At 47.0% G+C, this 21,966-nt stretch overlaps 1 protein-coding gene across 1 annotated transcript in view; it reads right to left on the bottom strand.

Annotated features, from left to right (window-relative positions):
* HEPACAM (hepatic and glial cell adhesion molecule) overlaps positions 1–21,966 on the bottom strand; it is a 45,544-nt gene that overhangs the window by 15,365 nt on the left and 8,213 nt on the right. The window contains exons 2-3 of the mRNA XM_069742818.1: positions 6,075–6,416; positions 3,253–3,534 (exon numbers count right to left, since the gene is read on the bottom strand). Of these exons, the coding sequence (XP_069598919.1) occupies positions 3,253–3,534; positions 6,075–6,416 (624 nt within the window). The remainder of the gene's footprint in view (positions 1–3,252; positions 3,535–6,074; positions 6,417–21,966) is intronic.

The raw sequence follows: 21,966 nt of genomic DNA, 5'->3' as shown, positions 1-21,966 counted from the left end.
GGCAACGACAAGCTTAGGAAGAGGACAGTCCATTGAGGTACAAGGCCAGTTGACTGGAGGGTCACAACCTGGCTTCAGCTTTCAGAGCCGACTACCCTACCTGTGACACGCACACAGAGAGGAGGTAACGACAAGCTTAGGAAGAGGACAGTCCATTGAGGTACAAGGCCAGTTGACTGGAGGGTCACAACCTGGCTTCAGCTTTCAGAGCCGACTACCCCACCTGTGACACGCACACAGAGAGGAGGCAACGACAAGCTTAGGAAGAGGACAGTGCATTCAGGCCATTCAGGTACAGGGCCAGTTGACCAGACGGTCACAACATGGCTTCTCTGAACATCTCCATGGAGCCAGGCGACCTGCGGGTCCCATTCCTGGCCCCCATAAATGTATCCATGGGGCTCAGGTGAGAACTGGGTCAAAATCCTGACTACCCCAAACGTATCCATGGTTCAGTGATGGTCAATGGAGCAGAGCTGTATTCTTTTAGCTGGAGCCATGGTCCTCTAAGCTGCCATCCTGTAGAAATCTGTGTCACTCGTGATGGAGCCATGATGTCTTCACTGCTGTCCTGTAGAGAGTCTCTGGTTCTTTAGATGTCTGGCTCTCTTGACTGTCTGGAGGTATCTCTGTAAGGGTATGTTTCCACGTTCAGGAAACGCTGCGTGTTTGACCCTGCATAGAGACGCAGCGTCAAACACGCAGCGTCCAGATGTTACAGCATAGTGGAGGGGATTTCATGAAATCCCGTCTCCACTATGCGTGGTAACACGCATCCGGCGGCCCTGCGATTCCGGACATGCGGCGCGACTTTTTAGATCGCAGCATGTCCGTTTACCTTGCGGCGACGCTGCGCCGCCGCAAGGTATAACAAAGGGTCATATGTGTGGGGTGCAATGATACCGGATGTGTGCAATGAACACATCCGGCATCATCACGTCCCCAGAAGGGGGCAGAGCTTTGGGCGGAGCGATTTTGCCGCTCCGTCCAAACCGCCGGCCATCCTGAACGTGGACACGTACTCTTACAGAGGGGCATCTCCTCTTTTTATAGCTAACAACTGACCTTCAAATCAGCATTCAAAGGTCTAGAGAAAGATGGGATTAGGTCGACTCGCATTGTTTGACAATTTAAATCAATTTGCATAGTTTACTCCTCTGTTTTGCAAGTCAACAAGCCAGCTGGCCTGGATAATGCGTAATCAGCAAACATCACTAGTCATCCAAGATAACAGCACAGTATGTTACATCAAATGTCAACTTACAAGACAATATTACAGGCTTGCACAAACAAAAGTCTGTGTTTTCTTAACCAACCAGAAAGAAACACAAATTCAAAAGTCAGCATACAGATAACAGTCTATTCCTCATGGATTACTGAAAATAGACATCTGGTTAATTAAGATACAATGCTGTGTTGTGACAAGATCCGATTGGATATTTATGGCCCAACATCATAACGAAAAATGTAACATTGTATTTTCTCTAAAAGAAGCAGGTACAGGAATTAGAAATAGCAGCAATTTCCCATAGGTGTCAGTGTGCCTGACCCAAATTATAGGAGCTCAGATAAGTCATAGACTGCTTTACATAACAAATGTACAGGATCAGTAATGTAATGTATGTTCTCAGTGACTGCACCAGCAGAATAGTGAGTGCAGCTCTGGAGTATAATACAGGATGTAACTCAGGATCAGTAATGTAATTTATGTACACAGTGACTGCACCAGCAGAATAGTGAGTGCAGCTCTGGAGTATAATACAGGATGTAACTCAGGATCAGTAATGTAATTTATGTACACAGTGACTGCACCAGCAGAATAGTGAGTGCAGCTCTGGAGTATAATATAGGAGGTAACTCAGGATCAGTAATGTAATGTACAGTGACTGCACCAGCAGAATAGTGAGTGCAGCTCTGGAGTATAATGTAGGAGGTAACTCAGGATCAGTAATGTAATGTACAGTGACTGCACCAGCAGAATAGTGAGTGCAGCTCTGGAGTATAATACAGGAGGTAATTCAGGATCAGTAATGTATGTACACAGTGACTGCAGTGCGCAGGCGCCGGGAAAGGTCCCGGCGCTTGCACACTGCAGTACTTTGCTCTGCCCTCAACAGGGCAGACAAAATATGCCTGCGCAGCAGCCTGAAGGCAAGAAGAGGACGTCATCGTAAGAAGATGGGAGGCCCCGGACCGAACCGCGACGCCCATCGGACCAGAAGAGAACTGGGATCGCCCCTGGGTGAGAATAATCTAACGTCTTTTTCTCATCTTTCAGGATACATCGGGGGCTTATCTACAGCATTCCAGAATGCATTCCAGAATGCTGTAGGTAAGCCCCTGATGCCGGAGGGCTTAGCTCACTTTCGATTTTGGGGGTGACAGGTTCCCTTTAAAGTTGCATACATGGGCAGGTGTTATGTGGATATCTATAGAGTGGGTGGGAAGATGTCCTCCTTATGTCCACCTGCAGAGTCGGCACAGCCATGTGCTGTCAGGACCTGTGTGAATTTGAGAGGCAGTCTGTGTGTTGTGGTCTGGGTGTTGTGGTCTGTGTGTTGTGGTCTGGGTGTTGTGGTCTGTGTGTTGTGGTCTGTGTGTTGTGGTCTGTGTGTTGTGATTTGGAGAGAAAAGACTCCAAACGGTGGCTCCAGGTGGAGCTGAAGACACATGGTGGTCCGGGCAGGCGAACCCCTCAGACATATTGGACTTTGCTATACATTATCTTTTTGCTTTGCTGTTATGCCAGAAGGCCATGTTTACTTTGCTGAACCCCGCCATGGTTTATGCTGTTCTATAATAGACCAGCAGATTTACCACAAGAAGCGTTTCTGTGTCTACCTTGGGAAGCAGCTGAGGCTACGTTCACATTTGCGTTGTGCGGTGCAGCGTCGGCGACGCAATGCACAAGGCAAATGTGAACGCATGCACAACGCAGCATTTTGTGACGTATGCGTTCATTTTTTCATGGTTTTTGGCGCAGAAAAAACTGCATCATGCAGCGTCCTCTGCGCCCTGACAGTTGCGCCACAGTGACGCATGCGTCACAAAACGCAAGAGCAACGCATGTCCATGCGCCCCCCATGTTAAATATAGGGGCGCATGACGCATGCGTCGCCGCGGCTGCGCCTGACACAACGCTAATGTGAACATAGCCTGAGTGAGTCAACCCCTCACAGTGGTCATATACTTTATATGTATTTTTTTTATATACTAATTTCCATGTGTTTAATATTAATAGTTATTACTCACTGTAGACGGTCATCTTTATAGGAGAACTCCGTCCGCTGCTAATAGGATTTTCTACCAGGCAATTATAGATTTCATCATCAGACATTAAGACCCTGGTGATGGTCACCACCTGATGATTAGGGGACAGGAGGATCCTGGAATCATTGATTAGCGTCTTCCCAGCCTTCAGCCAGGTGTAGAGCGGCTTAGTCCCGTTCTCATGGACGCAGCTCATAGTGAGGTTCTCTGTCAGCTCCAGGACAGTGGATGAAGGAACAGACACACGAGGCTTCGACACAGGAACTGGTCAGAAATAAAAGGAAAGATGAGATAGCAGAAAACCTAATGACAGAGGATGGTAATGTTATGGGGGAAGTGGCTGTGGATGGTAATGTTATGGAGGAGGTGACTGTGGATGGTAATGTTATGGAGGAGGTGACTGTGGATGGTAATGTTATGGAGGAGGTGACTGTGGATGGTAATGTTATGGAGGAGGTGACTGTGGATGGTAATGTTATGGAGGAGGTGACTGTGGATGGTAATGTTATGGGGGAAGTGGCTGTGGATGGTAATGTTATGGGGGAAGTGGCTGTGGATGGTAATGTTATGGGGGAAGTGGCTGTGGATGGTAATGTTATGGGGGAAGTGGCTGTGGGTGATAATGTTATGGGGGAAGTGGCTGTGGATGGTAATGTTATGGAGGAGATGACTGTGAATGGTAATGTTATGGGGAGGTGACTGTGGATGGTAATGTTATGGAGGAGGTGACTGTGAATGGTAATGTTATGGGGAGGTGATTGTGGATGGTAATGTTATGGAGGAGGTGACTGTGGATGGTAATATTATGGAGGATGTGACTGAATGGTAATGTTATGGGGAGGTGATTGTGGATGGTAATGTTATGGAGGAGGTGACTGTGGATGGTAATTTTATGGAGGAGGTGACTGTGGATGGTAATGTTATGGGGGAGGTGATTGTGGATGGTAATGTTATGGGGGAGGTGGCTGTGGCCAGTAATGTTATGGAGGAGGTGACTGTGGATGGTAGTGTTATGGGGGAGGTGGCTGTGACCAGTAATGTTATGGAGTAGGTGACTGTGGATGGTAATGTTATGGGGGAGGTGACTGTGGATGGTAATGTTATGGAGTAGGTGACTGTGGACGGTAATGTTATGGAGGAGGTGACTGAGGATGGTAATGTTGTGGGGGAGGTGACTGTGGATGGTAATGTTATGGAGGAGGTGACTGTGGATGGTAATGTTATGGAGGAGGTGATTGTGGATGGTAATGTTATGGGGGAGGTGATTGTGGATGGTAATGTTATGGGGAGGTGACTGTGGATGGTAATGTTATGGGGGAGGTGGCTGTGGCCAGTAATGTTATGGAGGAGGTGACTGTGGATGGTAATGTTATGGAGGAGGTGACTGTGGATGATAATGTTATGGGGGAGGTGGCTGTGGCCAGTAATGTTATGGAGGAGGTGACTGTGGATGGTAATATTATGGAGGTGACTGTGGATGGTAATGTTATGGGGGAAGTGGCTTTGGCAGTAATGTTATGGAGGAGGTGACTGTGGATGGTAATATTATGGAGGAGGTGACTGTGGATGGTAATGTTATGGGGAGGTAATTGTGGATGGTAATGTTATGGAGGAGGTGACTGTGGCCGGTAATGTTATGGGGGAAGTGGCTGTGGCCAGTAATGTTATGGAGGAGGTGACTGTGGATGGTAATGTTATGGAGGAGTTGACTGTGGATGGTAATGTTATGGAGGAGGTTACTATGGATGGTAACGTTATGGGGGAGGTGACTGTGGATGGTAATGTTATGGAGGTGACTCTGGACGGTAATGTTATGGGGGAGGTGACTGTGACCAGTAATGTTATGGAGGAGGTGACTGTGGCAGGTAATGTTATGAGGAGGTGACTCTGGACGGTAATGTTATGGAGGAGGTGACTGTGGATGGTAATGTTATGGAGGTGACTCTGGACGGTAATGTTATGGAGTAGGTGACTGTGGATGGTAATGTTATGGGGGAGGTGACTGTGGCCGATAATGTTATAGAGGAGGTGACTGTGGCTGGTAATGTCATGGAGGAGGTGACTGTGGTTGGTAATGTTATGGAGGAGGTGACTGTGGCAGGTAATGTTATGGAGGAGGTTACTATGGATGGTAACGTTATGGGGGAGGTGACTGTGGACGGTAATGTTATGGAGGTGACTCTGGACGGTAATGTTATGGGGGAGGTGACTGTGACCAGTAATGTTATGGAGGAGGTGACTGTGGCAGGTAATGTTATGAGGAGGTGACTCTGGACGGTAATGTTATGGAGGAGGTGACTGTGGATGGTAATGTTATGGAGGTGACTCTGGACGGTAATGTTATGGAGTAGGTGACTGTGGATGGTAATGTTATGGGGGAGGTGACTGTGGCCGATAATGTTATAGAGGAGGTGACTGTGGCTGGTAATGTTATGGAGGAGGTGACTGTGGCAGGTAATGTTATGGAGGAGGTGACTGTGGATGGTAATGTTATGGGGGGGGTGACTGTGGCCGATAATGTTATGGAGGAGGTGACTGTGGCTGGTAATGTTATGGAGGAGGTGACTGTGGCAGGTAATGTTATGGAGGAGGTGACTGTGGATGGTAATGTTATGGGGAGGTGACTGTGGACGATAATGTTATAGAGGAGGTGACTGTGGATGGTAATGTTATGGGGAGGTGACTGTGGACGATAATGTTATAGAGGAGGTGACTGTGGTTGGTAATGTTATGGAGGAGGTGACTGTGGCTGGTAATGTTATGGAGGAACTGTTGCCATCCACTTAGTGACATTATGATCTTACCGTCCACAGTGAGGTTGATAGACTTTTGTCCGGTGAAAGTGTCATCTGTTATGGAGACCTCCACCTCGTACATCCCCTCGTCAGACAGGAGGAGGTTGCTTATTAGGAGGGAGCCATTTTCAAATATCTGTATCCGATCCTTATAATCCGGTCGCAAATTCCCAATAATCTCGGTGCCCACAGACTGCACCACAGTGACCGGCTTCTCTCTCCTCACTTGCCATTTGACCACTGGCTTGTCACTGCTGGAGCTGCTGTACTGCACCGAGAGCAGCGCAGATCTTCCGTACGTGCCGTGGATGTGCTGGATGTGACTGGTGATGTTCACAACCTCGACTGGATCTGCAGGAGAAACGAGAAAATGCCAAATGTTACATTCATTGAGATGCTGAGCTGTGTACCTAATCTTAGCTCGTGTGAAACTGTCTGGTGAGCCGAGTATCTAATCCAGTTTGATGTCATCTCAAATTCAATCCTTCCACCTCCGTCCTGCTGTGGCTGACATCTTAGAAGCCGATGGTCGCAGTCTGAACGGGCCATTCACTCACCTCCTTTTACACATGGAAGGTGTAAAGCATCGGTAGCAGTGAAGAGGCAGTGACCCACAAAGTTCAAAAATAAAAGTGTCTTTAATGTGTTATCTTCACACAGAAAAGGTTCCAAGCATATAACTTAAATGCACATAACTTCAGTGTTCAGTTCACACCAGTTCATTAAAGCATCCATTATATTGCAGTCACTACACATGCTAGTCCTCCTCTGACTAGTTCCTTGGGTGTCCTGCACCGCTGTATCACAGTCTCTACTCACAGCCGTACACAGACCTTGACATCCTCCTGTCTGTAGCTGTGACACACGCTGGTCTTTCCTTTGGGCACACGACAGTCTACCTCCGGGCACAAGACCTGTCCACATCCGTGACCATTCATCATGGACAGCAGCACCAGTGTGTATGCTGTGGGTTGTCAGGCTTCACTCTGGTCCTGACACACCTGAGACTCCGCAGACTCAAATCTAAAACCTCTCTATACTACAGGGCTTTTAACAATTGTAATCACAGCCACACCTGCGACTATAACGCCCCCTCATGGCCTTACTACACCTCTGTGCGCATCCTGGGGGGAACAAACAGCGCCCCTAGCTGTAACAGGAGTCACTGTCTCACAAAGGATAAACAGTAGTCATGAGCGAATATACGCTTTACTCTAGATTTCTCGAGCACGCTCGGGTGTCCTCCGCGTATTTTTTAGTGCTCGGAGATTTAGTTTTCAGCGCCGCAGCTGAATGATTTACATCTGTTAGCCAGCATAAGTACATGTGGGGGTTGCCTGGTTGCTAGGGAATCCCCACATGTACTCAGGCTGGCTAACAGATGTAAATCATTCAGCTGAGTTGAGGAAAACTAAATCTCTGAGCACTAAAAAATACTCGGAGGACCCCCGAGCGTGCTCGGGAAATCTCGAGTAACAACTTTATTCGCTCATCACTAATAAACAGATCTCCACAGCAGGACAGCTCCTTTGGTTGTCCACTGGTACTTGTAGTCCTCCCGTGCATGTTATAAAAAATCCAAATGTCTGTCTTAATACACCTAGCGATATATTAAGTGTAAAACCATTGTGGGGTATGTCCTGCGTGTTTCAGGTGCCTCATCTTAAATAGTCTTTCCGCACTCACAAGTTAACATTCTCTAATCAAAACCCATCAATATGGAATATCAAGACGGACATTGGTATTTTTTCTCCTTCGCCTCATTGGGGGACACAGGACTGTGGACTGTGGGTGTATGCTTCTGCCGCCAGGAGGCTGACACTAAGTAGACATAAAAAAAGTTAGCTCCTCCTCCGTTGTATACACCCTGACACTGGCTACCAGAGAATCCAGTTCTTGCTTAGTGTCTGAAGGAGGCACACCTCTGGGTCCCGGATCCTCGGACCCTTATTTCTTTCAAACTTCATATGGATTGAGAGGGGCGACGGATCCTTTTGAGGGTCCGATCTCCCCAAACCAGCAACGGGCAAGCACGTGCGAGTATCTCCACGTATCCTTTCCCGCGACGTGGGATTGCACTCCGGACTTGGCCCTGACCACCCTAAGGTATTTAAGACCATAGGCTGTACAGGTGCTCTCTGATGTCCGTGTGATCCCCCTGATTTCTACACCTAAGTTCTGCTGTGGTGTTAGAGGGGTGGTGGACGGTCCCTCTCCTTTTCCCAAAGGTGGAAAATGGAGCTAGGGTTAACACAGAGTCATATTCTCTGCCCTCCCCCGCTAGCCCTCTTTTCTCAGAGGGTTCAGCTTGCAAAAATAGGGGACGGATAGGAAAGGGGCTCCTGATGCAAGCGATTTTTACCTCCTAGGCAGCTCCAGGCGTCCCTGCGCCGATCGGCGCCAGGTAATGAGCGGCTCCGCAGTCTCCCTTCAGCGCTGCGGCTCGTCCGGCGCTAGTCGGCGCCGCAGCAGTACAGTGCGGCCGGCGCCGCGGCCTTTCAGGGGCTCCAGGCTCCGGCCTGGCGTCCCGGGTGCTCTTCCGGGTCATTCTGGCCCGGCTTCCACCCAGAATAGACCGCGCTGTGAGGCTCCGCCCCCTCCGGCGCGTTTACTTCCGGACCGCCCTCTCCTCTCCATGCTGGGGAAAATCGAGGTCCCGGCTTCGGCCTACTACAGGCCGCTCCAACGCTGCAATCATGGCGTTTCTGCCCCCTGAAGACAGCTGGGGATCAAGGCGGCACATTTTGTGTTCGGTTCCACACTGCAACACAGGACTGGGGTAAGTGCTTCCCCCTCCAGCCTGACAGTTGAAGCGCTGTTGTTTTCCCAGTCTAAAGCCCTGGGTATAGCTTTTACAGAATCACTGTCTAGATAGGTCAAGTCTCACACGGTCCTATATACCGTTTGTGTAGCTTGCCGTGCTGCCCTCCCGTATGCCCAGAGCAATCGTCTCTGTGAGGTCTGCGACTCTGAACGCGCTCAGGAGCCCCCCCGAGTTCCCCAGCAATCTCTCCAGCTCCTGCCCGTCATGCAAAGGCTGGGACTTTTCCACCGAAATGGGTCACGTCCTTTTCGCCCTAACTGAAGCAATCAAGTCCGTTCAGACCCCGGCGGTCAGGGTCTGCAGCCCATCTGTCTCAGAGAAGGCCTCAGGGTCTCAAAAGCCTTCGGCTGCAGGGCCGCGCTCAAACTAGACAGACGCGTGGAAAGCAAGTTCGCACAGCGTCGCTCGGGCCGTCTGGGGCTTCGGCACCCTGGAGGTCCGTATCTCGCTCGCCTTCCTCAGTAGAGGCGGAGAAATTGAGACAGACTATGAGTCAGAAGTTTCCCTTATCTTTGAGGCTCCGGGGTTTCAGGAGTCTGTCGATGGCCTGATTGAGACTGTCAATTCAGTTCCTGGGGTTAGAAGACGAACTCGCCTTACCCTCTGATCACAAGGTCTCATTTTAGCGGGCCAATCGGTCCCATAGGGTTTTTTTTTTTTCCTCTCTCCCCGAGTTTGAGGACCTGATTCGGAATCGGGAGCTCCCGGACAAGGTTTTTATCGGAGCAGGAAAAAAAAAACAAAAAACTTTGAAGGCTAGGTATTCCTTTGCTACTGAGTTATGTAGTAAATGGGCAGAGGATCCTTCAGTAGATCCCCCGGTGTCTCGTTTAGCCTCTAGCACTTTGCTATTGCTCCCTAATGGCTTGTCCATTAAGGATCCTACGGATCGTCTTATAGAGAGCTTAACTAGTTCCAATTTTTGAGGCTTCAAGTTCAGCATTTTTTCCCTCTTTTGCAGCAACTTGGGTTACTAAGGCTATATTGTCTTGGTCAGAGTCTTTAACAAAGGCTCTTCAAGAAAGGGATTTGCCAGCAGAGCTGTCAGAAATGTTTTTCTCAGATGCTCTTGTGGGTAGCTATCTGATCAATGCATCCTTTGATGCTGCAGACTGTACCTTCTTCTGCTGCGGCTAATGCAATTGCCATTAGAAGGGCGCTCTGGTTAAGTACATGGGCCGATTCTACTTCTAAAAGTCTTTCAACCTTACCCTGCCAGGGGAGTGGCTTATTCGAAAAAAAAAAAAAAAAAAGCTGGATCAGCTTATCTCCAACTCCACAGGTGGGAAGAGCTAGCTTTCTCCTCAGCAGAGGATTAGACAGCCTTTGCGTCGCCAATTCCAGGCTCGCTTCAGATCCTTTCGTAATACTAGATGGGCTCCAGCATCGGGCTCTGCGGAGCAGGGTCGACCCAATCAGGATAGAGACAATCGAGTCTCCTATACGGCCCATCAGGGGGGAAAGATGCTTTCCCAATCAACTATATCCAGATAATCTAGGACTCAAAAGTGTTTGGAGACCTCCTCGGAGTGCCTCCAACAGAGTAGGCGGAAGTCTACTTTTGTTTCTCCAGGTCTGGCTTTAAGTTATCCACGACCAGTGGGTGGGAGAGCTCATATCTTCAGGTTACAAGATAGAGCTAGTCTGTCAGCCTTCTCCCCGGTTCTTTCCAGGTCCGGGTCCCACTGACAAGACCAGTACAATTCCAAAGGGTCCCTTTGTCTCTGCGGGGTTATTTCTCCTGTTCCAAGAGAAGAAAGGTTTCAAGGATTTTATTCCAATCTTTTCGTAGTACCCAAAAAGGACGGGATAGTAAGACCCATTCTGGATCTGAAACGCTTAAACAGGTTTGTCCGCGTTCGTCACTTTCGGATGAAATCTCTCTGGTCAGTTATTGCCTCATGGAAAAGGGAGAGTTCTTGGCCTCAATAGACATTCAGGATGTCTGCCTACATATTCCCATTTTTTTTTTTTTTTTCTTCTCATCAAAGATTTCTCCGGTTCGCTCTAAACAACCTACACTTCTAGTTCACGGCTTTACCCTTCGGGCTGGCCTCCGCTCCCAGGGTGTTCACGAAGGTCATGTTATCTGCGGTGTCCATTCTGCACTCTCGAGGGATAGTAGTCTTGCCTTATATAAACGATCCTCTGATCAAAGGACCGTCCTTTCAGGCTTGCAAGTAAAAGGCCAGCTTGTTGTAGACTCCCTTTCTCGTCTGGGTTGGCTAGTAAATTTAAGGAAGTCATCCCTAGATCTATCTCGGAGGATTTCATTTCTAGGCGTGATTTTCGACTCCTCTCAAGTCCTGTCGATCCTTTCCCAGGACAAAGTCCTAGCCCTTCAGCGGGAGGTGAGGAATCTCCAGTTACCGTACCCTCATACGATCCGATTCTGTATGAGGGTGTTAGGTAGGATGGTTGCAGCTGTAGAAGCGGTACCATTTGCACAGCTTCACCTTCGACCTCTCCAGCATGCAATCTTAGCAGTATGGAACAAGAATCAACTCTCTCTTAACCGCAGTTTTTCTGTTGTCTCCCCAGGTTAGGCAGTCTCTTTCATGGTGATTACACAGCTCGTCCCTACTGGGGGGGGGGAGCTTTTTCCCCCAACCTATTGGCTGGTAAGTCACAACTGACGCCAGTCTCCTCCGTTGGGGAGCAGTGTTTGTTTTTTTTGTTTTTTCTCTTTTTTCACCACACAGCTCAGGGGCGTTGGTCTCCTCAGGAATCAGATCTCCCCATCTATCTCTTAGAGATTCGGGCGGTTCGACTAGCTTTGCATTATTTTTGCTATCTTTTGGCGGGTCGCCCGGTCCGAATTCAATCGGACTACACCACTGCCGTGGCCTGCATAAATCTTCAGGGGGGCTCCCGCAGCAAGGCAGCCATGCAGGAGGTAAAAGAAATTCTGTTCTGGGCTGAGAGGAATCACTCGGTGATTCCCGCAGTCCACATCCCGAGCGAAGAGAACTGGGCGGCAGATTTCCTCAGCCGTCCGGGTCTGGCGTCAAGGGTATGGTCTCTCCATCCCGAAGTATTTCAGCAAATATGCCATCTATGGGGGACTCTGGATGTGGATCTAATGGCGTCCAAGTGGAATGCCAAGGTACCCAGACTTGTCTCCCGGTACCGAGATCCGCAGGCGATCGCCGTGGATGCGTTAGTACTTACTTGGAACCAGTTTCATCTCTCTTATCTGTCCCTCCTCTGGTGCTGCTCCCAAGGGTAATCAAGAAGATCAAGTCAGAAGGAGCGCCGGCTATTCTGATAGCTCCGGGTTGGCCATGGCGAACCTGGTATGCGGACCTAGTACAGCTTTTCGCTGGAGTTCCGTGACGGCTCCCCAATTGTCCAGATCTTCTATCTCAAGGGCCGTTTTTACCACCAGAACTCAGGGGTCCTACGTTTGACGGCCTGGCCGTTGAATCTTGGGTTTTTAACTCAGGCAGGGTTCTCCCAAGAGGTATCAGATACCATGATTAATGCATGTAAAACCGTTTCGGCCAGAATTTCTTTACACTTGGAAAGTCTTTCTTTCTTGGTGTAGAGGGCGCGGGCTGCCTACTGTGCGTTTTTCCATCCCTAATATTCTAGCCTTTCTCCAAGCAGGACTGGATTCAGGGCTTGCTCCAAGTACTCTTAAAAGGCAAATTTCAGCCTTATCGGTCTTTCTTTGTTTTTTTAGCGTAGGATTGCTACGACCTGTCAGGTCAGGACCTTTTTTTTTCAGGGAGTCGTTCATATGGTCCCTACTTATAAGTCTCCTTTGGAAGCTTGGGACCTTAATTTAGTCTTAAGGGCCTTGCAGGAGGCTCCCTTAGAGCCTCTTGAGGATATTTCCTTGACTTTCCTTTCTTGGAAAGTCTTATTTTTAGTGGCCTTAACTTCCATAAGGCGGGGTATCAGAACTGTCAGCCCTGTCCTGTCGTACTCCCTTTCTACGTTTTCTTCAGGACAAGGTAGTACTCGGACCAGTACCTTCCTTTTTGCCGAAGGTTGTTTCCTCGTTCCATTTTAATGAGGATATATTCTTCCTTCTTTTTGCCTGGCGCCTACGCACCGTGTAAAAAAAAAAAAAAAAAAGCTCTCCATACGTTGGACCTGGTGAGAGCGCTGAGGAGATACATTTCCCGTACAGCTCCTTTCCGTCAGATGGATGCTCTGTTTGTCCTCCCAGAAGGTCGCAGGAAGGAATGCGCGGCCTCAAAATCTACCCTGGCCAGGTGGATACGTGCGGCCATTCTGGAGGCCTATCGCACCAAGGGCATGATGGTTCCGGCTGGAATCAAAGCTCACTCCACTAGAGCAGTGGGGGGCTTCCTGGGTGATTCGGCATCAGGCCTCAGCAGAACAGGTTTGCAAAGCTGCAACCTGGTCTAGTTTGCATACCTTTGTCAAACATTATAACGTCCTCTCCCAGATCTCTGCAGATGCAAGTCTGAGTAGAAGGATTCTTCAAGCGGCGGTAACGCTCTTATAGACAACAGTGGTCTGGATAATTATTATTGGTGAGTTAATTTCCCACCCAGGGACTGCTTTAGGACATCCCACAGTCCTGTGTCCCCCAATGAGGCGAAGGAGAAATATGGATTTTTGTGTTACTCACCGTAAAATCCTTTTCTCCGAGACGCTCATTGGGGGACACAGCTCCCTCCCTGGTGGCTACTGTCTTTTTGTATCTGATATTATCAGAGTGAGGTTTTTTCTAGACTTAAGTTTTCTGTATTTATGCTGATAATATTATTTTTATTTCTCCTACTGCTTTTGCACCAAACTGGATTCTCTGGTAGCCAGTGTCAGGGTGTATACGACGGAGGAGGAGCTAACTTTTTTTATGTCTACTTAGTGTCAGCCTCCTGGCGGCAGAAGCATACACCCACAGTCCTGTGTCCCCCAATGAGCGTCTCGGAGAAAAGGATTTTACGGTGAGTAACACAAAAATCCCTATTTTTATACTCTGCACTGGCGGACTACAAGTAACAGCGGACAACCATTGTAACACAGTTGTTGCACTTTGGAGAGCTTTTTATCCTTTCGGCTTGTGTGATCTGAGCCACAGAAGGAGGACCGTGCACAGAGTACACATTTAAGCGATTGTGGACTTTCCTTTTTCCTGCTGTTGCTGCTCTGTTGCTAATGTGATTTTTGGATTGTAATAATCTCAATTTAGTATCAACATAATTGCAAATATTGTCAGGACATAAATGCCCACAAATCTGGAGAGGAGCTTTAACAAAGGGGGAGGCTCTGGAGACTTCTGACACTGAGGATGCGCAGTCTGGTTGTCACCGGTACCGGCTCCGTCACTTCAGGACTTTTGGCAAGAAATCAGGACTGACATTAGGACACAAAACACAGAACAGGCCGTATATCAAGTGTCAGAAACACAGGGAGGCAAACTCTGCGGGGACAGCGGGAAAGTGGCCAAAGCTACCACCACCCGCTGCTCGGAGCCTGAATACAGCTCCTTGTGTAAGAATCAGCTAAATTCATCCATCCCTGCATCAGGGGCTCTTCTCAATACAGGGGCGACCTTGCACCATGAAGCGTGTCTGCCTGGGGCTCTGGGTGTGGAGCCATCTATAGCCCAGGAAAGCAGAGGGGTATATATATTATTCATAAAAAGACAAAAGGTGAAGAAAAAAAATCCCAAATGTAAATTCTACATACAATAATGTACCATAGCTTGAAAATATATTTATACATCTTGAACTTTTCCATATTTTTTTTTTCACGCTACACCCACAAACTTAAATGCACACTACCGTTCAAAAGTTTAGGGTCACTTAGAAATTTACTTATTTTTTAAAGAAAAGCACAGTTTTTTTCCAATGAAGCTGACATTAAATGATTCAGAAATACACTCTTTACATTGTTAATGTGGTAAATGACTATTCTAGCTGCAAACGTCTGGTTTGTAATGCAATATCTTCATAGGTGTATAGAGGCCCATTTCCAACAACCATCACTCCAGTGTTCTTATGGTAGTTTGTGCTAACTGTGTAAGAAGGCTAATTGATGGTTAGAATACCCTTGAAAACCCTTGTGTAAGTATGTTAGCACAGCTGAAAACAGTTTGGCTGATTAGAGAACCTATAAACCTGACCTTCCTTTGACCTAGTTGTGAATCTGGAGCATTACATTTGTTGGTTCCATTAAACTCTCAAAATGGCCAGAAAAAAAGAACTTTCATGTGAAACTCGACAGTCTATTCTTGTTCTTAAAAATGAAGGCTATTCCATGTGAGAAATTGCCAAGAAACTGAAGATTTCCTACAACGGTGTGTACTACTCCCTTCAGAGAAGAGCACAAACAGGCTCTAACCAGAGTAGAAAGAGACGTGGCCCCACTGCACAACTGAGCAACAAGATAAGTACATTAGAGTCTGTAGTTTGAGAAATCGACGCCTCACAGGTCCTCAACTGGCAGCTTCATTAAATAGTACATACAAAACGCCAGTGTCAACGTCTACAGTGAAGAGGCGACTCCAGGATGCTGGCCTTCAGGGCAGAGTGGCAAAGATAAGCCATATCTGAGACTGGCTAAAAAAAGGAAAATATCATTACGGGCAAAAGAACACAGACATTGGTCAGAGGAAGATTGGAAAAAAGTGTTATGGATGGTCGAATCCAAGTTTGAGGTGTTTGGATCACACAGAACATTTGTGAGACGCAGAACAACAGAAAAGATGCTGGAAGAGAGCCTGACGCCATCTGTCAAGCATGGTGGAGGTAATGTGATGGTGTGGGGTTGCTTTGGTGCTGGTAAAGTGGGAGATTTGTACAAGGTAATAAGAGATTTTGAATACGGAAGGCTATCACTCCATTTTGCAACGCCATGCCATACCCTGTGGACAGCGCTTGACTGGAGCCAATTTCATCCTACAACAGGACAATGACCAAAAGCCACCTCCAAATTATGCAGGAACTATTTAGGGAAAAAGCAGCAGCTGGTATCTATCTGTAATAGAGCGGCCAGCGCAGTCACCAGATCTCAACCCCATTGAGCTGTTGTGAGAGCAGCGTGACCGTATGGTGCAAGAAGTGCCCATTAAGCCAAACCAACTTGTGGAGGGGCTTCTGGAAGCATGGGGTGAAATTTCTCCAGATTACCCCAGCAAATTAACTGCTAGAATGCCAAACGTCTGCAATGCTGTAATTGCTGCAAAGGGAGCATTCTTTGAGGACAGCAAAGTTTGAAGGATAAAATTATTTCAAATAAAAATATTTTTTTCGAATCTTGTCAATGTCTGGACTAGATTTTCAATTCATTTGGCAACTTATTTGATTAATAAAAGTATGAGTTTTCATAGAAAAAAGCAAAATTGTCTGGGTGACCCTACATTTTTGAACGGTAGTGTATTTTGGGGGGGATTTTAGGTGATACTGATACAAAGTTGCAAGTATTTGTGACGTGTAAAGGAAATCATACAGGGTTTTCTAATTATTTTAAAAATCTAAATCTGATAATTGTGAGGTGCATTTGTATTCAGCCCATGGAGTCTTATCCCCCTAAATGAAATCCTGAGTGACCAATTTCCTCCAGAAGTCACATAATTAGTACTTTGCGTCCACCTGGGTGTGATTTCTTCTCAGTATAACTACAGTTGTTTTATGAAGGCCTCAGAGGTTTGTGTGAGAACATTAGGGATCAAACAGCATCGTGAAAACCAAGGAGCTCAGCAAAAAGATCAGGGATAAAGTTGTGGAGGAGAATAGAGCAGGGTTAGGTTATAAAAAAAAAAAAAAAAAGTAGCCCAATGCTAGAATCTGTTTAGTTTGTGACTATCCGCTATTTTCTTGTGGAGTTCTGGCTGATGGTCTTTTTCCTCTGGTGCTGGGTTTGTCTTGGGTCAGGTGTTTGTTTCACTCTTTATTAACCAGGACCTGCCTCCCAGTCCTTACTGGACAACAGTGTTTATCTGCTTGAGCTCCAGCTTGGTGCTTTGCTTTGTGTTCTGTGTGTGTTATTTGTGCAGTGCTTTTACCTCTGGTTCTGCTAGCCTTAGTTTCTGTTTTCTATTGGTTTCTGCAGCCTTCTCTGTGTTTCTATTAGGAGGTGACCCGTTTTTGTACCCAGTCCTTTTTGTCTTTTAGGGAATCCCTTACCCTTTATCTATAGGTCTTCGTTTGAGATTAACCTAGGTCGCCTGTGGGTCTATTCGCAAGGAATGGGTCGCCCACTCCATAGTATGGTTTCAGCCTAGTCATAGTGCAGGGTCAGTTTTCCACCTTCTACCTTAGTCCTGTGTTGCAGATCGGTAACACCCAAGCTCAGAACATCTCATGGAGCACTGTTCAATCCATCATCCAAGAATGGAAGAAATATGGAATAACTGCAAACCTATCAAGGCCTTTCACCTAACCTGACATCCCAAGCAAGGGGAGCACTAAAACGAGAAGCAGCCAGGAGGCCCATGGTCACTGTGGAGGAGCTGCAGAGATCCACCGCTCAAGTGGGAAAATCTGTCCACAGGGAAACTATTAATTGTATACTCCACAAATATGGCCTTTATGAAAGAGTGGCAAGAAGAAGCCATTTTGATAGCAAATCATAACAAGTCCTGTTTGCATAAAAACATGTAGGGGGCACAGCGAGCATGTGGAAGAAGGGGTTAAGATCAGACCAAAGGAGAACGTTTTGGGCTAAATACAAGAGGCTATGAGTGACTGAAAACTAACACTGCCCATCACCCTGAAACACCATCCCCACCATCACACATAGTGGTGGCAGAATCATGCTGTGGGGAGGCTTTTCTTCAGCAGGGGCAGGGAAGCTGCTCAAAGTTGAGAAAATGGATTGAGCTAAATACATGTCAATCCTGGAGGAAACCGTGTTAGAGGCTGCAAAAGACTTGAGACTGGGTAGTAGGTTCATCTTCCAGCAGGACAACGACCCTAAACATCCTGCAAGAGCTACAATGGGGAATAAAGATGAGAGCATATTCATATGTGTATGAAAGGCCCAGTCACAGTCCAGACCCAAATCCCAGAGAATCTGCGACAAGACGTGAAAGTTACTGATCAGATGTCTCCATGCAATCTCACTGAGCGAGGGGGCAAAGAAGAAGGGGCAAAATGTCACCTCTAGATGTGCAAAGCTGGAGAGACAGACCCCAAAAGACTACAGCAGAGACTGCAGAAAAAGGTTGTCCTAAGAAGTACTGAGTCAAGGGGGCTGAATACTAATGCACCTCACAATTATCAGATTTATATTTTTAAAATAATTAAAAAACCCTGTATCATTTCCTTTGTGTCACAAATGCTTGTTACTTAGTTTTGGATCACAGAAAATCCAAATAAAAACAAAAAACAAAGTTTATGGCTGTAACATGACAGAATGTGGAAAAGTTCACAGGCATCCACAGTGCCCCATAACAGTGATATCCACAGTGCCCCTAAAATATTCTGAAAAGTTCCCAGGTTCGAGTTCATATGAGTCCATCCAGCAGAGGGCGCATCACCGCGACTCGAGGTAACTACAGTACATTCCCCTGCCTTCCATTCATTCACCAAGTTTTACAGTCAGGAGCACAGCTGCATTAGCAGAGCTCCTGGGTGTAAAATGATTTAACCCCTTCAGATGGATTTACAGCGTGGGACAAGACTGTAACGTCGGAAGGTATGGAATATTGTTGTTTGTTTTTTTTAACTTTGTTTCAGGTGACAAGGGTCTTTCGGGTGGATTAAGAGTATAATAAAATATTAAAACACCCTGTGTCTTTATTTCATTAAAATACTTTTTAATAATGTGTGTGTGTTCTATTAACCATTTCGTACTATACAATAGCAAGGTGACATTAACCATTAACCCTTCATTACCCCATATCCCACCGCTACAGGGGAGTGGGAAGAGAGTGGCCAAGTGCCAGAATAGGCGCATCTTCCAGATGTGCCTTTTCTGGGGTGGCTGGGGGCAGATGTTTTTAGCCAGGGGGGGGCCAATAACCATGGACCCTCTCCAGGCTATTAATATCTGCCCTCAGTCACTGGCTTTCCCACTCTGGCGGAGAAAATTGCGCGGGAGCCCACGCCATTTTTTTCTGGGATTTAACCCTTTAATAGCTAGAGACCCCAAATTTTACACAGAGACACTTGTTACATTAAAGAGGAATATGTAATAAAAGAAGGGATATGAGATGGTTTACTGTATGTAAACCATGTTTCATATCCTGTCGGGTTTGTGAAGGAGATAGGAAAAGCCGACAATTAACCCCTTTCTGCCATCAGACGTACTATTGCGTCCATGGGGGGTGGGCCCTACTTCCCAAGGACGCAATAGTACGTCATATGCGATCGGCAGCGCTCACGGGGGGAGCGGCGCCGATCGCGGCCGGGTGTCAGCTGCCTATCGCAGCTGACATCCGGCACTATGTGCCAGGAGCGGTCACGGACCGCCCCCGGCACATTAACCCCCGGCACACCGCGATCAAAGATGATCGCGATGTGCCGGCGGTGCAGGGAAGCACCGCGCAGGGAGGGGGGCTCCCTGCGGGCTTCCCTGAGACCCCCGCAGCAACGCGATGTAATCGCGTTGCTGCGAGGGTCTTGCCGCCCTCCCTCCCTGCTCCAGGTCCCGGATCCAAGATGGCCGCGGATCCGGGTCCTGCAGGGAGGGAGGTGGCTTCACAGAGCCTGCTCAGAGCAGGCACTGTGAAGGCTGCAGCGCTGCATGTCAGATCAGTGATCTGACAGAGTGCTGTGCAAACTGTCAGATCACTGATCTGTGATGTCCCCCCCTGGGACAAAGTAAAAAAGTAAAAAAAAATTTTTCCAAATGTGTAAAAAAAATTAAAAAAAAATATTCCTAAATAATGAAAAAAAAAAAAAAATATTCCCATAAATACATTTCTTCATCTAAATAAAAAAAAAAACAATAAAAGTACACATATTTAGTATCGCCGCGTCCGTATCGACTCGCCCTATAAAACTGGCACACTAGTTAACCCCTTCAGTAAACACCGTAAGAAAAAAAAAAAAAAAACGAGGCAAAAAACGACGCTTTATTATCATACCGCCGAACAAAAAGTGGAATAACACGTGATCAAAAAGACAGATATAAACAACCATGGTACCGCTGAAAGCGTCATCTTGTCCCGCAAAAAACGAGCCACCATACAGCATCATCAGCAAAAAAATGAAAAAGTTATAGTCCTGAGAATAAAGCGATGCCAAAATAATTATTTTTTCTATAAAATAGTTTTTATCGTATAAAAGCGCCAAAACATAAAAAAATGATATAAATGAGATGTCGCTGTAATCATACTGACCCGAAGAATAAAACTGCTTTATCAATTTTACCAAACGCGGAACGGTATAAACGCCTCCCCCAAAAGAAATTCATGAATAGCTGGTTTTTGGTCATTCTGTCTCACAAAAATCGGAATAAAAAGCGATCAAAAAATGTCACGTGCCCGAAAATGTTACCAATAAAAACGTCAACTCGTCGCGTAAAAAACAAGACCTCACATGACTGTGTGGACCAAAATATGGAAAAATTATAGCTCTCAAAATGTGGTAACGCAAAAAATATTTTTTGCAATAAAAAGCGTCTTTCAGTGTGTGACGGCTGCCAATCATAAAAATCCGCTAAAAAACCCGCTATAAAAGTAAATCAAACCCCCCTTCATCACCCCCTTAGTTAGGGAAAAATAAAAAAATGTATTTATTTCCATTTTCCCATTAGGGCTAGGGTTAGGGCTAGGGTTAGGGCTAGGGTTAGGGCTAGTGTTAGGGTTAGGGCTAGGGTTAGGGCTAGGGTTAGGGCTAGGGCTAGGGTTAGGGTTAGGGCTAGGGTTAGGGTTAGGGCTAGGGTTAGGGCTAGGGTTAGGGCTAGGGTTAGGGCTAGGGTTAGGGCTAGGGTTAGGGCTAGGGTTAGGGCTAGGGCTGGGGCTAGGGTTAGGGCTAGGGTTAGGGCTAGGGTTAGGGCTACAGTTAGGGTTGGGGCTAAAGTTACAGTTAGGGTTTAGATTACATTTACAGTTGGGAATAGGGTTGGGATTAGGGTTAGGGGTGTGTCAGGGTTAGAGGTGTGGTTAGGGTTACCGTTGGAATTAGGGTTAGGGGAGTGTTTGGATTAGGGTTTCAGTTATAATTGGGGGGTTTCCACTGTTTAGGCACATCAGGGGCTCTCCAAAAGCGACATGGCGTCCGATCTCAATTCCAGCCAATTCTGCGTTGAAAAAGTAAAACAGTGCTTCTTTCCTTCCGAGCTCACCCGTGTGCCCAAACAGGGGTTTACCCCAACATATGGGGTATCAGCGTACTCAGGACAAATAGGACAACAACTGTTGGGGTCCAATTTCTCCTGTTACCCTTGGGAAAATACAAAACTGGGGGCTAAAAAATAATTTTTGTGGGAAAAAAAAGATTTTTTATTTTTACGGCTCTGCGTTATAAACTGTAGTGAAACACTTGGGGTTCAAAGTTCTCACAACACATCTAGATAAGTTCCCGGGGGGGTCTAGTTTCCAATATGGGGTCACTTGTGGGGGGTTTCTACTGTTTAGGTACATTAGGGGCTCTGCAAACGCAATGTGACGCCTGCAGACCATTCCATCTAAGTCTGCATTCAAATGGCACTCCTTCCCTTCCGAGCCCTCCCATGCGCCCAAACAGTGGTTTCCCCCCACATATGGGGTATCAGCGCACTCAGGACAAATTGGACAACACATTTTTGGGTCCAATTTCTCCTGTTACCCTCGGGAAAATACAAAACTGGGGGCTAAAAAATAATTTTTGTGGGAAAAAAATTTTGTTTTATTTTTACGGCTCTCCATTATAAACCTCTGTGAAGCCCTTGGTGGGTCAAAGCGCTCACCACACATCTAGATAAGTTCCTTAGGGGGTCTACTTTCCAAAATGGTGTCACTTGTGGGGGGTTTCTACTGTTTAGGTACATTAGGGGCTCTGCAAACGCAATGTGACGCCTGCAGACCATTCCATCTAAGTCTGCATTCAAATGGCACTCCTTCCCTTCCGAGCCCTCCCATGCGCCCAAACAGTGGTTTCCCCCCACATATGGGGTATCAGCGCACTCAGGACAAATTGGACAACACATTTTTGGGTCCAATTTCTC

The sequence above is a fragment of the Ranitomeya imitator genome, chromosome 10 (genome assembly GCF_032444005.1).
Source record: "Ranitomeya imitator isolate aRanImi1 chromosome 10, aRanImi1.pri, whole genome shotgun sequence".
NCBI classification, from domain to species: Eukaryota; Metazoa; Chordata; class Amphibia; order Anura; family Dendrobatidae; genus Ranitomeya; species Ranitomeya imitator.
This window is presented reverse-complemented; position numbering and strand designations above follow the sequence as displayed.